General features: G+C 41.0%; 1 protein-coding gene and 1 long non-coding RNA gene across 5 annotated transcripts in view; one reads left to right on the forward strand and one right to left on the reverse strand.

The window, feature by feature from the left end:
- The window catches only part of LOC101049657 (N-acetyllactosaminide alpha-1,3-galactosyltransferase-like), a 34,495-nt gene extending 20,699 nt beyond the window's left edge, over positions 1-13,796 (reverse strand). Inside the window, exons 1-4 of one of the 3 annotated variants that reach the window (XM_074395282.1) lie at positions 9,416-13,796; positions 8,595-8,680; positions 7,525-7,557; positions 2,541-2,591 (exon numbers count right to left, since the gene is read on the reverse strand). In XM_074395282.1, the coding sequence (XP_074251383.1) occupies positions 2,541-2,591; positions 7,525-7,557; positions 8,595-8,674 (164 nt within the window). In that variant the 5' untranslated portion in view covers positions 8,675-8,680; positions 9,416-13,796. Of the gene's footprint in view, positions 1-2,540; positions 7,558-8,594 lie in introns of all 3 variants that reach the window. The other 2 variants (XM_074395281.1, XM_074395280.1) reach the window with 2 other exon arrangements.
- The window catches only part of LOC141583777 (uncharacterized), a 112,614-nt gene that overhangs the window by 79,310 nt on the left and 19,423 nt on the right, over positions 1-13,881 (forward strand). The window lies entirely within an intron of this gene.

The raw sequence follows: 13,881 nt of genomic DNA on the forward strand, positions 1-13,881 counted from the left end.
AAACCCACACGGTCATCTCAATTGATGCAGAAAATGCATTTGAAAAAATCCCATACCCTTTCATGATAAAAATACTCAACTAACTAGGAATAGAAGGAAACTTTCTCAACATGAAAAAAGGCATCTGTTAAAAACCCACAGCTGACATAGTATTCAACGTTGAATGACTGAGTTTCCCCTTGATATGGTTTGGCTGTGCTCCCACCCAAATCTAATCTTGAATTGTAGTTCCTATAATCCCCACATGTCATGGAGAGACTTTGTGCAAGGTGATTAGATTATAGGGACACTTCCCCCATGCTGTTCCCATAATAGTGAGTTCTCATGAGATCTGATGACTTTATAAGGGGCTTTCCCCTCACTTAACTCCGTACTTCTCTCTTCTGCTGCATGTGAAGAATGTGTTTGCTTTCCCTTCTGCCATGATTTTAAGTTTCCTGAGGCCTCCCCAGCCATGTGGAACTGAGTCAATTAAACCTCTTTTCTCTGTAAATTACCCAGTCTCAGACAGTTCTTTTGTTTGTTTGTTTGTTTGTTTGTTTGAGAGGGAGTTTCTTTCTTGTTGCCCAGGCTAAAGTGCAATGGTGCAATCTCAGCTCACTGCAACCTCCACCTCCCAAGTTCAAGCGACTCTCCTGTCTCAGCCTCCTGAGTAGCTGGGGTTACAGACATATGCCGTCACGCCCAGCTAATTTTGTATTTTTAGTAGAGACAGGGTTTCTCCATGTTGGTCAGGCTGGTCTCGAACTCCTGACCTCAGGTGATCTGCCTGTCTCAGCCTCCCCCAAAGTGCTGGGATTACAGGTGTGAGCCACTGCACTTGGCCACAGACAGTTCTTTACAGCAGCACGATAACGAACTAACACACTCCCACCAAGCCAAAACCAAGACAAGGATGCTCCCTTTTACCACTTTTATTCAACGTTTTACTGGATGTTCTAGGGAGAACTATTAGATGAGAAAAAGAAAAGCATCCAAAGTAAAACTATATCTACCAGCAGATGACATGATTTTATATATGGAAAATTTTAACAAATCCACCAAAAAAAAAAAAAAAATCTATTAGAGCCAATAGATGTTGCAGGATATAAGATTAACATGCAAAAATCATTTGTGTTTCCATACACTGTTAATGAACAACTTGAAAATGAAATGAAGAAAACAATAGCATCAAAGAAAGAAAATATTTAGGAAGAAATTTAAGCAAGGAGGCATAAGACCTGTACAATGAAAACTAAAAACAAAATTATTGAAAGAAATTAAAGAAATGGAAAGACATCCACATTCTTGGAATAGAAAGCTTAATATTGTTAAGATGGCAACACACCCAAAAGTGATCTACAGGTTTAACGTAATCCCTACCTGTAGTGGGTTGAATAGGTTTTCCCCCAAACTCAACTCCAACTAGGACTTTGGAATGTTACCTTATTTGGAAATAGGGTCTTTGCCCATTTTAACTGAGGTAAAAAAGAAGGAATTTCAACCTCCTCCTTCTTTTTGTTTCTTCAACCCTAAGAATAGTTAGTTTCTGTAGTTGTTATCCTCCCTGATCCCTTAGAGTTCTCTTTCAGTCTTTCCCTCCCCTGGTTAACAACTTTATTCTAGTAAACAATTCTCTCCCTTTTTTTTTTTTTTTTTTTTTTTTTTTTTGGAGACAGAGTTTTGTTCTTATCACCCAGCAGGCTGGAGTGCAATTGCAAGATCTCAACTCACTGCAACCTCTGCCTCATTGGTTCAAGCGATTCTCCTGCTCAGCCTCCTAAATAACTGGGACTACAGGCACCTGCCACCACACCTCGATAATTTTCGTATTTTTAGTAGAGACAGGGTTTCACTATGTTGGCCAGGCTAGTCTAGAACTCCTGGCCTCAAGTGATCCACCTGCCTTGGCCTTCCAAAGTGGTAGGATTACAGGTGTGAGCCACCGTGCCTGGTCATTAACAATTCTTTATATTAAATTATCTGTTTAAATAATTGGTGTACTTTCTGTGCTCTGATTGGACTCTGATAAATGTTATAATATTATGAGAATATGAGTCATGAATCATTATTTAGTCATGATCATAACCTGGATGTCTCCTTTTAAAGTTTAATTAGGAAAATTCCTTAAAAACTGTAGCATCAAGGTGAAAGATGGATGGGTGGAAAGAGTAGATAGAAACAGAGAGGCCAGAGGAAGTCTGTTGGACTAATGCAGGAAGTGCACAGACAGCTCACCTGTCTGTCTCCTTTAGGCTTCAGGTCCCTCATTGGTGAAATGAGAAGACTCAACCAAGTAATCTTAAATAAACCCTTACACTTTTGGCCTGGCATCCTTCTAGGACCTTTGAGTTTATGTAATTTAAGTTCGCACTCATGGAAGATGTATGTCCAAATGTCCAGCCCCCATGGCCGCTGCTTATATCTTGGCCGCTGCTTATATTTTGAAATGTTGCAATCAGAGATCTATCAACTCTCCAACTGGAATGCCAGTAGTAGTACTGTGGCCATCTGTTAACTTATATGGATTAATGTCACATGTGCAAGCTTTGGATTCTTACTTGGGATGAAACCAGTCTGATAGCTGTAATCCTGGTTGGTTTTTCTGAGACCTATAAGGAAAAATAATGTAAATAGTCATATTATAGCTACTACAATAGTAGCTACAGTAGATATAGTAGATATGTAGTAGATATACTAGATAATAGTAGATATAGTAGATATTTTGCATTTTACATCTTATTGCAATATAGCCCAAGACTTGATAGATACTCAATTATCTCAAACTATCTACTATACATAATTGAGTATCTGTCAAGTCATGGGCTGTATTATAATAAGACACAAAATGAAAATAAGAGTGAAGCAGTAAGAAAAACAATGATGAACTTTGATGGTGATGGCACAGAAATATCATGGTTTCCCACCTCAACTTAAGTCTTTGTGCTGCCCAAAAATCTTTATATGTTTCCAGAGTTCTCATGCTTATTCTTCTAATTCACGCAGAAAATAGCAACTAACCGATGAAATCTTCCTCAGCTTTCTGCCACCTTTCCTCCAAATGTAGCTGTAGTACTGAACTTTTTTTCTTTTTTCACAATGGAAATATATCCCCACTTTCTTTCTAAGGTTAGCCTTAAATATCCTATTTGTCAGAAGCCTTGAGTGGACAGCTCTTCCCAGAGGGTTTCTCCCAGGTCCTCTGTTTTATCACGTGAGACTGTCTTCTGGCACTTTCCTGTGCTTCACATTTTTACCTACAACTCACACCTCTCCCATGAACTTATGACTCAAATATCTAACTGTGTTCTGAAGTTCTCTACTTGCATTTTGCATAGATACTACAAAATGAGAATGTTTGATGTAAAAGTCATCTTCCCAAAAGTAGCTTTCTTCATATGGTGCCTTACATTACTGGATCCACCTGAATTGGCAAGGTGGAGTCATTTTCTACTCAGAATGCTACCGTCACCCTAACATCAATCCATCACTAACTCCTGCTGGCTTTACCTCCCAAAGCACCTCTCAACTCCATTACCTGCCACCAAGCTCCATTCCCTGCCACCATATGACTTCAAGTCCCTATCATCTCTTGTCTGGGCTGCTGCAATAGCCTCTTAATTGGTCTTACTGTTCACATACTTTAAAAGAAGGCTTTGGGCCAGGTGCAGTGGCTTTACATCTGTAATCCCAGTCCTCTGGGAAGGGCCAAGGCAGGAGGGATCACTTGAGCCCAGCAGTTCCAGGTTACAAGAAACTGTGATCAAGTCACTGCATTCTAGCCTGGGCAACAGTGTGAGACCCTATCTCTAAAAGCTTAAAAAGAAAAAGAAGACAGACTTTAGAATATGAAAAATCTCAACAGTATACAAATGTGAAGAGAGTAATATAATGAACCCCCATATTCCCCAGAATCAACAAGGTGTTGCCCTCTCTGCCTGTTCTTGCATTGCCCCTTTTTAACCCAATCTCCGTATTTCCACTCTGCTTCCAATATCATGTTTCCAAAACTCCAGTTGTACCATGTCATTATTCTGCTTAACAGTGTTCAATGGGTTCGGTGCGGTGGCTCACGCCTATAATCCCAGCACTTTGGGAGGCTAAGGCGGGTGGATCACAAAATCAGGAGTCCAAGATCAGCCTGACCAACATGGAGAAACTTTGTCTCTACTAAAAATACAAAAATTAGCTGGGTGTAGTGGTGGACGCCTGTAGTCCCAGCTACTTGGGAGACTGAAGCACGAGAATCAGTTGAACCAGGGAGGCGGGTTGCAGTGAGCCAAGATTGGTGCCATTGTACTCTAGCCTGGGCAACAAGAGCAAAACTGCATCTCAAAAAGCAAAACAACAACAACAACAACAACAAAAACTGTTCAGTGGCTTCCTGTTGCCCTGAGTGTCCACATTATATGGTCAAGTGTTTTGCATGACCTGGCCTTTTGTGCTATTCCATCCCACATGTCGTACCAAACCCTTATCATGATAATTTTCCACACTCACTGGACTTCTTTCATTTCCCACCTAGCATGCCACTACTTCAGCCATTAAATCCCTACATGACCTTCAGATCTGACTTTTTTTGGAGACGGAGTCTTGCTTTGTGTCCCAGGCTGAAGTACAGTGACACTATCTTGGCTCACTGCAACCTCTTCCTCCTGGGTTCAAGTGATTCTCTCACTTCAGCCTCCCAAATAGCTGGGACTACAGGCATGTGCCATCATGCCTGGCTAATTTTTGTACTTTATTAATAGAGATGCAGTTTCACCATGTTGGCTAGACTGGTCTTGAACTGCTGACGTGAAGTGATCTACCCACCTCAGCCTTCCAAAGTGCTAGGATTACAGGTGTAAGCCACTGCACCCAGCCCAGAAAATCTGATTTTAAATATCCCTTCCTAAGGGAAATTCCCTAATCTCCTAGATGGCTATTATTTATTGAATACTTTCCTAATTTAATCCATAGAGCAAACATATGAGGTACTATTATTATCATCTTCATTTTACCAGATAAAGAAACTGAGGCATCAAGTGCTTTTATTATTAATATCTTGTCCAGCCGGGCGCGGTGGCTCAAGCCTGTAATCCCAGCACTTTGGGAGGCCGAGGCGGGTGGATCACAAGGTCAAGGGATCGAGACCATCCTGGTCAACATGGTGAAACCCCGTCTCTACTAAAAATACAAAAAATTAGCTGGGCATGGTGGCGTGTGCCTGTAATCCCAGCTACTCAGGAGGCTGAGGCAGGAGAATTGCCTGAACCCAGGAGGCGGAGGTTGCGGTGAGCCGAGATCGCGCCATTGCACTCCAGCCTGGGTAACAAGAGCAAAAACTCCGTCTCAAAAAAAAAAAAAAAAAAAAAAAAATATCTTGTCCAGAGTCACATAGTAAGTGGAAGGACAAGTGGTTTTGCCTGAATCCTTCTTCCTCCTTTTTGCTGTATACTCTAAGGGCACCCTGTCTGTAGAGCTAGGGCACCCTTGAAGAGTTGATCCTGGGCTGAGTTAATGAAAGGATTGGGTAGCTATGTTGCTTAATCCTATGTCATGAGACATTCTGTCCTATATATATAAATAGGAATAATTGCAATGTTAGGAGTATGACTAAGACATGGTGTTCTACTCAAATACCCACTACCATTGACAGCTGTGCCTTTGAGTGATAAGTATTGGTATGTTAAGGCTACAGAATCCTGATGCTAAGATGAACTAATATTAATAATAGAACTATTGTCAGAATGTATTACATTAAATACATTTGGCAGGCTGGGCATAATGGCTCAAACTTATAATCACAACACTTTGGGGAGATAAGGCAGGAGGATGGTTTGAGCCCAGGAGTTTGACCAGCCTGGGCAATATAGTGAGACCCTGTCTCTACAAAAAAAATACAAAAATTAGCCAGGTGTAGTGGTGTATGCTTGTAGTCCCAGCTACTTAGGGGGCTGAGGTGAGAGGATTGCTTGAACCTGGAAGGTCGAGGCTGCAGTGAGCTGTGATTGTGCCACTGCATTCCAGCCTGGGTGACAGAGTAAGACCCGGTCTCAAAAAAAAGTATATACACACACGTGCATACACGCACACATGAGCGTGCAAGCACACACACACGTGCGTGCGTGCACACACACACACATATGCATTTGACAGAAAACATTTTAATCTATTTCTTATCCCAGCCTCTGCTTCAGCAGTTTTTTCTTGAATATTCCCATCTGCTGTTACAGGTTGCTGAACATTACTATCCCGTTTGCCATGGCTGTATATTGGGGAAACATAACCTTTTTTTTTTTTTTTTTTTTTTTTTTTTTTCTGAGACAGAGCCCTCAGTCGCCCAGGCTGGAGTGCAATGGTGCAGTCTAGGCTGACTGCAACCTCTGCCTCCTGGGTTCAAGCGATTCTCCTGCCTCATCCTTCTGAGTAGATGGGATTACAGGCATGCGCCACCATGCCCAACTAATTTTTTGTATTTTTTTTTTTTTTTTTTTTTTTTTGAGACGGAGTTTCGCTCTTGTTACCCAGGCTGGAGTGCAATGGCGCGATCTCGGCTCACCGCAACCTCCGCCTCCTGGGTTCAGGCAATTCTCCTGCCTCAGCCTCCTGAGTAGCTGGGATTACAGGCACGCACCACCATGCCCAGCTATTTTTTTTGTATTTTTAGTAGAGACGGGGTTTCACCATGTTGACCAAGATGGTCTCGATCTCTTGACCTTGTGATCCACCCGCCTCGGCCTCCCAAAGTGCTGGGATTACAGGCTTGAGCCACCGCGCCCGGCCTAATTTTTTGTATTTTTAGTAAAGACAGGTTTCTCCGTGTTGGCCAGGCTGGTCTTGAACTCCTGACCTCATGATCCACCTGCCTCGGTCTCCCAAAGTGCTGGGATTACAGGTGTGAGCCACTGCACCTGGCCATAACTTCTTATGTTATTTTCATGCATAACAGAGCTCACCCATGGTACTCATCCATGGTAACCACCCATGGTCATGGTGTTAGTGGGGGTGTTGTAAATTATAGCATCATCAGAGAGAAAAGGACCCTGGACACATCAAGCATCAGAAAGAAAAGTTGATCTTCACTTCACGTGTGGGTCCTCATAAGCATAGAAGAAATTGAAGAACATATTATAATATTGTATCTTGCACAATCTTTGGGAAAGTTTTCCTCTCTGGACGCATTCCTATGGGATGATCTTCTAGGTAGTATGTGGTTAATATTAATATGATTTCCTAAGACTCTTTTAGCCAAGTCTTTATTCCTTTATGTTTGCCCAGAGCTTTAAAAGGCCACATGTTACTGGAGGCTGGGTTCTGGCTCCTGGAATATGCTTCCTCTAACAAGCTCCCACCCCTCTATCAGAGATGACACTCTCCAGTCTGCTCTGGCTTAGGTTCCTAGCATTCTGATCTTAAGCAAATTATCTCTAACATGTGTTTATAAAATTGCTTTGGTTTACTGTGCCTGCAGGAACCAAGGAACCATAGGTGCTCCATTGCCCTCCCCTCAGTTTACTCCTCAAAGGAGAGATCAAAGAATATTTGAAAATAAAGACTTACCAGCAGTGATACATCCTTTGTAGTTTCTCTGTGCTTAGGATAAATGAAAAGCATTATATTACTCTTAAATATATATAAAAGGGGTCCACATGTAAGATGACTAGAGCTAGAATCCATCAATCCACTTATTTTATTACCTAATATTACCAAATATTTACTGAACACATACTATGTGCCAGGTACATTGTTGGTTCTAGAGATACAGTAATGAACGTAAGAATCATCACAATTAAAGACCTCATATGCTATATCTTAAAAACAACAACATCCACAACCTAATTCTTTGAGACACAGATAAAAAAGAAGCTTACTTAATATAATGAGATCAGTGAAGCTTGCTAATTGTCAACAAAGTCTTTCTACTTGCCTCAAATTTGTGGAGGGTAAATACTATATGTAGTGCCTGAAGTCACCAACATTAGGACATTAGGGATGTTTCTTTTTTTTTTTTTTTTTTTTGAGATGGAGTCTCATTGTGCCTCCCAGGCTGGAGTGCAGTGGCACCACTCACTACAACCTCCGCCTACCAGGTTCAAGCAATTCTCCTACCTCAGCCTCCCCAGTAGCTGGGATTATAAGTGTGCACCACCACTCCCAGCTAATTTTTGTACTTTTAGTACAGACAGGGTTTTGCCATGTTGGCCAGGCTGGTCTCAAACTCCTGACTTCAGGTGATCCTCCCGCCTCAGCCTCCCAAAGTGCTGGGATTACAGGCATAAGCCACTGTACCCAGCCTATTAGGGATGTTTCTTAAAGGAGATGCCACCTATTTCAAAATGGCAGTTTCTCTCTAACATTTACTAACATTGCATTGCCACAGTCACTGGTAGCTTAACATTGCTTCTCCTCACACATGAGGGCTCACATAAATTATCTTTAGCCTTGATCTCAGTAGGAACAAAGGCTTTAGATGCTGAACCCTTTGTTTATGCTAATATATTTTGATGTCACTTGGATATATTTGGGTTGATACATTTGCATGCTGATTTATTCAAGGGTTGAATTTGCCACCTTTTTGATATACCAGGTCCTTACCAAACATCAGAAAAAAATTAAGTTTTTGTAATTACCTGAAATAATACTCTGTATACAAGGCCCATAAAGACAATATAATCAAAAACAATAGAATTATTTTTCTTTTGTATTTCATTCTTTCCTGGGAGGAAAAAGAAACAAATGAAAGAAGATTAAATGAAGTACAGTGTATACAGTGTAAGCTGTGGTAAGGCCTGCCTCTTTGTGACTTCAGCTAGATGACTTAATAGACACTAACTAGCAATTAAGGCACTGCTATTTCTTGGATGTCTGTCTATAAGAAAATAGAGTTGAGTCAGTGGAGACCCTTGATTTTGAGCTTGCTGTAGAAAGTTTTAGGATATTACTGGCCTTAGCTGGCCTTAATGCAAACGATCTCATAACCTTCATTTGTCTTTTCTAAATTACAAAGGCTTTTACCTACAGAAAAGAAATGTAAAAATGCCACTTCCCAGCCTAACTCACTGGGATGGGGGTGGGGGGAGGTATCAGTGAAAAGAGGTGTTTATGAAGATACTTACTGGACTCTAAAGAGTTAGTTGTATTCTCATAAAGGAAGTTGTTTGTTATTTTTAGTTACATGATATTATGAGGTTGATCATTCCAAGAAAGGTGATAAGACTGACAGAAAGATAAAACATTGGCCCATTTCAAAAGCATGTGAATATGAAATTGATTCACAGCACTGGCTTGGAGGCTCAACTGTAATTTTCAGGTTATCTGTGCACTGATCTTGGACTTTTTGCCATCAAGTTTACAAAGCTCCTTATTTAATCTACGCAATATGAAATTGTCTATGTGCAGAAAAGGAACTGGCTGTGTCTCAATTTAGTTAAAATCAAGGATAATCTCTTACCTTTTATTTTCCTAAGGTCATGTAGGAATTTTATATAGATTATTGGAGAATCTTAACTTTATGGTAGAGTAGTTTGAGAATACATGTGAAGAATCTTGAGAGGGCTGACACTTTTCAGGCAGGACAATTTGAGATCCTTGAAAAATCATGAATCAGATATCCTGTCTTGATTCTATGTCTCTACAGTTTCTGTGGTTATTTTTTGTCTTCTTTGATGATGTCATCAGATTCTCTTTTGATGATAAAATAACTAGATGCAATCATAAGAATTCATGTGTCAGTAGCTGCTCTTTATCATTACCAAGAGACTAGATTTTTGTCCCATTAAAACAAAAAAAAGTTCAGGTTGGGCGCAGTGGCTCATGCCTGTAATCCCAGCACTTTGGGAGGCCAAGGCAGGTGGATCACTTAAGGCTGGGAGTTCAAGACCAGCCTGGCCAATGTGGTGAAACCCTGTCTCTATTAAAGATATAAACAGGCACACACCTGTAGTCCCAGTTGCTCAGGAGGCTGAGGCATGAGAATTGCTTGAACCCAGGAGGCAGAGGTTGCAGTGAGCTGAGATCATGCCACTGCACTACAGCCTGAGTGACAGAGTGAGACTGTCTCAAAAATTAAAAATACAATTAAAATAAAAGGTTATTTAAGCATCTTTTGTTTTGGGGGTGTTTTAAAAAATGTATAGTAAATGTTTAATTAAGATACAATTTACATGAAGTAATTGTACATTTCTTTGAGTTTGTTTTACATATATACATGTTAAGGTAAGGTACAGAACATTGTCATGATCCCGATAACTTTCCTTATGCTCCTTTAAGTCAAGTCTCTTCCACCTAGAAAACCAATATAACCCACATGTTGGAAGTGATAAATGAGGACTTTAAAGCAGTTATTATGAAAACATTTAAGGACTTAATAGAAAATTTTATCAAAATGAATGAACAGATAGGAATTCTCGGCAAAGCAATGGAAGCTATAAAAACAATGAACATTCTAGAACTCTAAAAGTACTACATTTGAAATAAAAATATTATTGAATGGATTTAAAGATTGAAGCCTGCAGAATAAAGTCAGTTAAATGAAAGATATAATATTGATTTATCTTTCATATCTTTTTCATATCCCATGTGAAAAAGAGATGAAAATAATTAATAAAATAAATAAATATGCAGTGACCTATGAGACAATATCAAGCAGTGTAACATGCATGTGATTGGATTTCCAGAAGTAGTGACAAGAGAAAATGGAGCAGAAATAAAACTTAAAGAAATTACAGCCATAAACTTTCCAAATTTGATTTAAAATAAAATTATAAACTTACAGATTCAAGAAGTTTAGCAAATCCCCCCAAAAATAAAAATACAAAGGAAACCACACCTAGGAAATCACAGGGCAAGTTGCTGTATTTTGTACCAGTGGTTCCCAAACTTTGCTGCATACTATTATAGAATCACCTGGGAATCTGGTAAAAATCCCAATGTCCAGGCTTCACCTCATGCTGATTGACTTGGAATCTCTGGGTAGGACCCCAGGCATCAATATTAGCTCTACAGGTAATTCCAAGGTACAACCCAGTTTGAGAACCAGTGTTTCATGCCCCCTATTTCTATGAAAGAGGCATAAACTCCTGCAGGTGTCTGAGTTTTGGAGGCAATGTCCCACACATGTGGGTGTCCAGCTGCTTGCCATTTACTTGATAAACGTAAAAGAAGTGAGCTTTTAGTGGGACCCTGAACAAGTGAAAGCTCTTTACCTGGTCCAGGCTGTAGACAGGTTACCCTGCCACAGCCCTTACAACCAGTCATATGTTACATACTTCAATGGGTCTGAAGTAGACTGGAATAGCAGTTGAAGAATGTGGCTAGCTTTGATTGGAAACTCATAGCAGAGGCCCACTGAATTCCAGAGCAAGGAACCATCATTTTCCTCTTTTAAGTAGGAGTTACTACAATTTTCCCTTCTCCTTCTTCCTTGTCTGTCACTGTAGTGTGTTTGGACATGAGCTAAACTTACCCTTTATGTCACAGATTGCAGAAGAGTCAGACAAGCTGTCTAAAGGATTAAAGGAGAAATGATTACTATCTGGAGAAGTAGACTGAGAAGCAGCCTGGCCTCTGACATAATCGGTGGATTCAGTAGTCGATTAAGAGAGGGGACTATGCTGGAGCAGTATAACATTTTTGGATCATGGTAAGGGAATATTTTAGATGTATGGGAAGAAATGATTGACAGCCAGACAGCCGTAAGTGGAAAGTAGTAGATACTTTTAGACGATAGATACCCAGCTCACAACAGTATGTGCTTCTCTGAGAACTGCCCATAGTGTAATCATTCTCCGGTAAACATAGTCCAGGGCACAGCTGCTGGGAGCAGAAGTGGTGTTGTGACTTCGGGGTTTTCTTTCCTAAGAATTTAGAATTTTGAAGGAAGAAACTCAGACTGGATACAGTTGGAACTGATTTGTATTAATGGCAGACCTCTAGGGAGAGTCCACAATTTTCAGTTGCCAAGGCCCCTAAGCTTTCCTTGAGTAAGGTTCTTACTCATGGCCCGGTTGCAGTAATATAATGGTAAATTTTTAACACCTTATGCTTTAAAAAAAGAATGAAAGAAGGAAATTAAGGAAAGGAAAAGAGCTCTGGTAGTGTTTGATGACTCCCATGGTGTAAATACTCCCACCACGGCCTATTTTGAGCAATCACAGTGATGCCACTGAACAGGGAATTGGGAAGTATTGATTATAATAGGCTCTCACAAGCAAGTCCAAGCTGGCTTCAGCACACCACTGCTTGCCTGTCAATGCTCCTTGTATTCACAGAATTCTCCAGTAACCTCCCAATAAACTCCTTTTGGGGTTTAGACAGATAAGGCTTACTTTAATTGTTAAACTCATTTAGTTTAACTAATAAGGCTGTTTTATTATAGCCATATCTTTTAAATATTAATTGCCATTTTCATTTATATGCAAAATTAATGTCTATTTCTACAAATACGCAGAGTCTTCAGTAGCTCTGGAAGGGGATATTTTTAATCACTGCAGTCTCTTAGGAAAACAGGGTTATCCTTGGAAATTTCTGCCCTCTGGTGTCTGGTAAAGAGAACTACTTTTGTGTTCTCTAAAGCCATGAATGTTAGTGGACAACTGGGAGGTGAGTTATAGGCTCTGGATGCTGGTCAGGGGAATATTCCCAGGGTAGAGAGGGGCGAGTGTAATACATATTGGTTCCTAATGTTTGTTTATTTATTTATTTATTTATTTTTTGAGACAGAGTTTTGCTCTTGTTACCCAGGCTGGAGTGCAATGGCGCGATCTCGGCTCACCGCAACCTCCGCCTCCCGGGTTCAGGCAATTCTCCTGCCTCAGCCTCCTGAGTAGCTGGGATTACAGGCACGTGCCACCATGCCCAGCTAATTTTTTGTATTTTTAGTAGAGACGGGGTTTCACTATGTTGACCGGGATGGTCTCGATCTCTTGACCTCGTGATCCACCCGCCTCGGCCTCCCAAAGTGCTGGGATTACAGGCTTGAGCCACCGCGCCCGGCCTAATGTTTGTTTATTAATGAAGTCCAAGAAAATTTTACATTTGAGTTCCTCAACCTCGGTACTAATGACATGTTGAGCTAGATAATTCTTTGTTTTAGGATGATTTTTTGGTTTTGTTTTGTTTTTGGAGACAGAGTCTTGCTCTGCTGCTTGGGCTGGAGTGAGTGCAGTGGCACAATTTCAGCTCACTGTATCCCCCACCTCCTGGGTTCAAGCGACTCTTCTGCCTCAGCTTCCCAAGTAGCTGGGATTACAGGTGCCCACCACCACATCTGGCTAATTTTTGTATTTTTAGTAGAGATGGAGTGTCACCATGATGGCCAGGTTGGTCTTGAACTCCTGACTTCAAGTGATCTACCCGCCTCAGCCTCCCAAAGTGTTGTAATTACAGGTAAGAGCCACTGCACTTGGCTGGTTTTGTTTTGCTGTTTTTAAGACAGGTCACACTTTGTTGCCCAGGCTGGAGAGCAGTGGTACAATCATAGCTCACTGCAGCCTTGAACCCTGGGTTCAGGTGATCCTCTCACCTCAGCCTCCTCCCAGTATACCTGGGACTAGAGGCACACTCTACCATGCCTGACTAATTTCTTTGTTTAATTCTGTGTAGAGACAGGGCTTCACCATGTTGCCCAGGATGTTTAGCAACATTCCTGGCCTCTACCCACTATGCAGATAGCACCCACCCCTCCACCAACTGTGACAACCAAAAATACCTTCAGACATTGCCACTGCCAAATGTCCTGTGGGATGGAGAGGAGAGCGATTCCCAGGCTGAGAACCACTGTTCTAGGCTGATGAAACAAATTTATTCTACACGTTGCTGACCTTGAAGTAGCATTGAACCCACCAGCTTATGGCACCAAGTTGGAGCTTAAGCCTACAGCCCAGGCTGCAACTCCTGAGTTTCCATACTGTGTACTAC

Source organism: Saimiri boliviensis, chromosome 2 (assembly GCF_048565385.1).
Source record: "Saimiri boliviensis isolate mSaiBol1 chromosome 2, mSaiBol1.pri, whole genome shotgun sequence".
NCBI lineage: Eukaryota > Metazoa > Chordata > Mammalia > Primates > Cebidae > Saimiri > Saimiri boliviensis.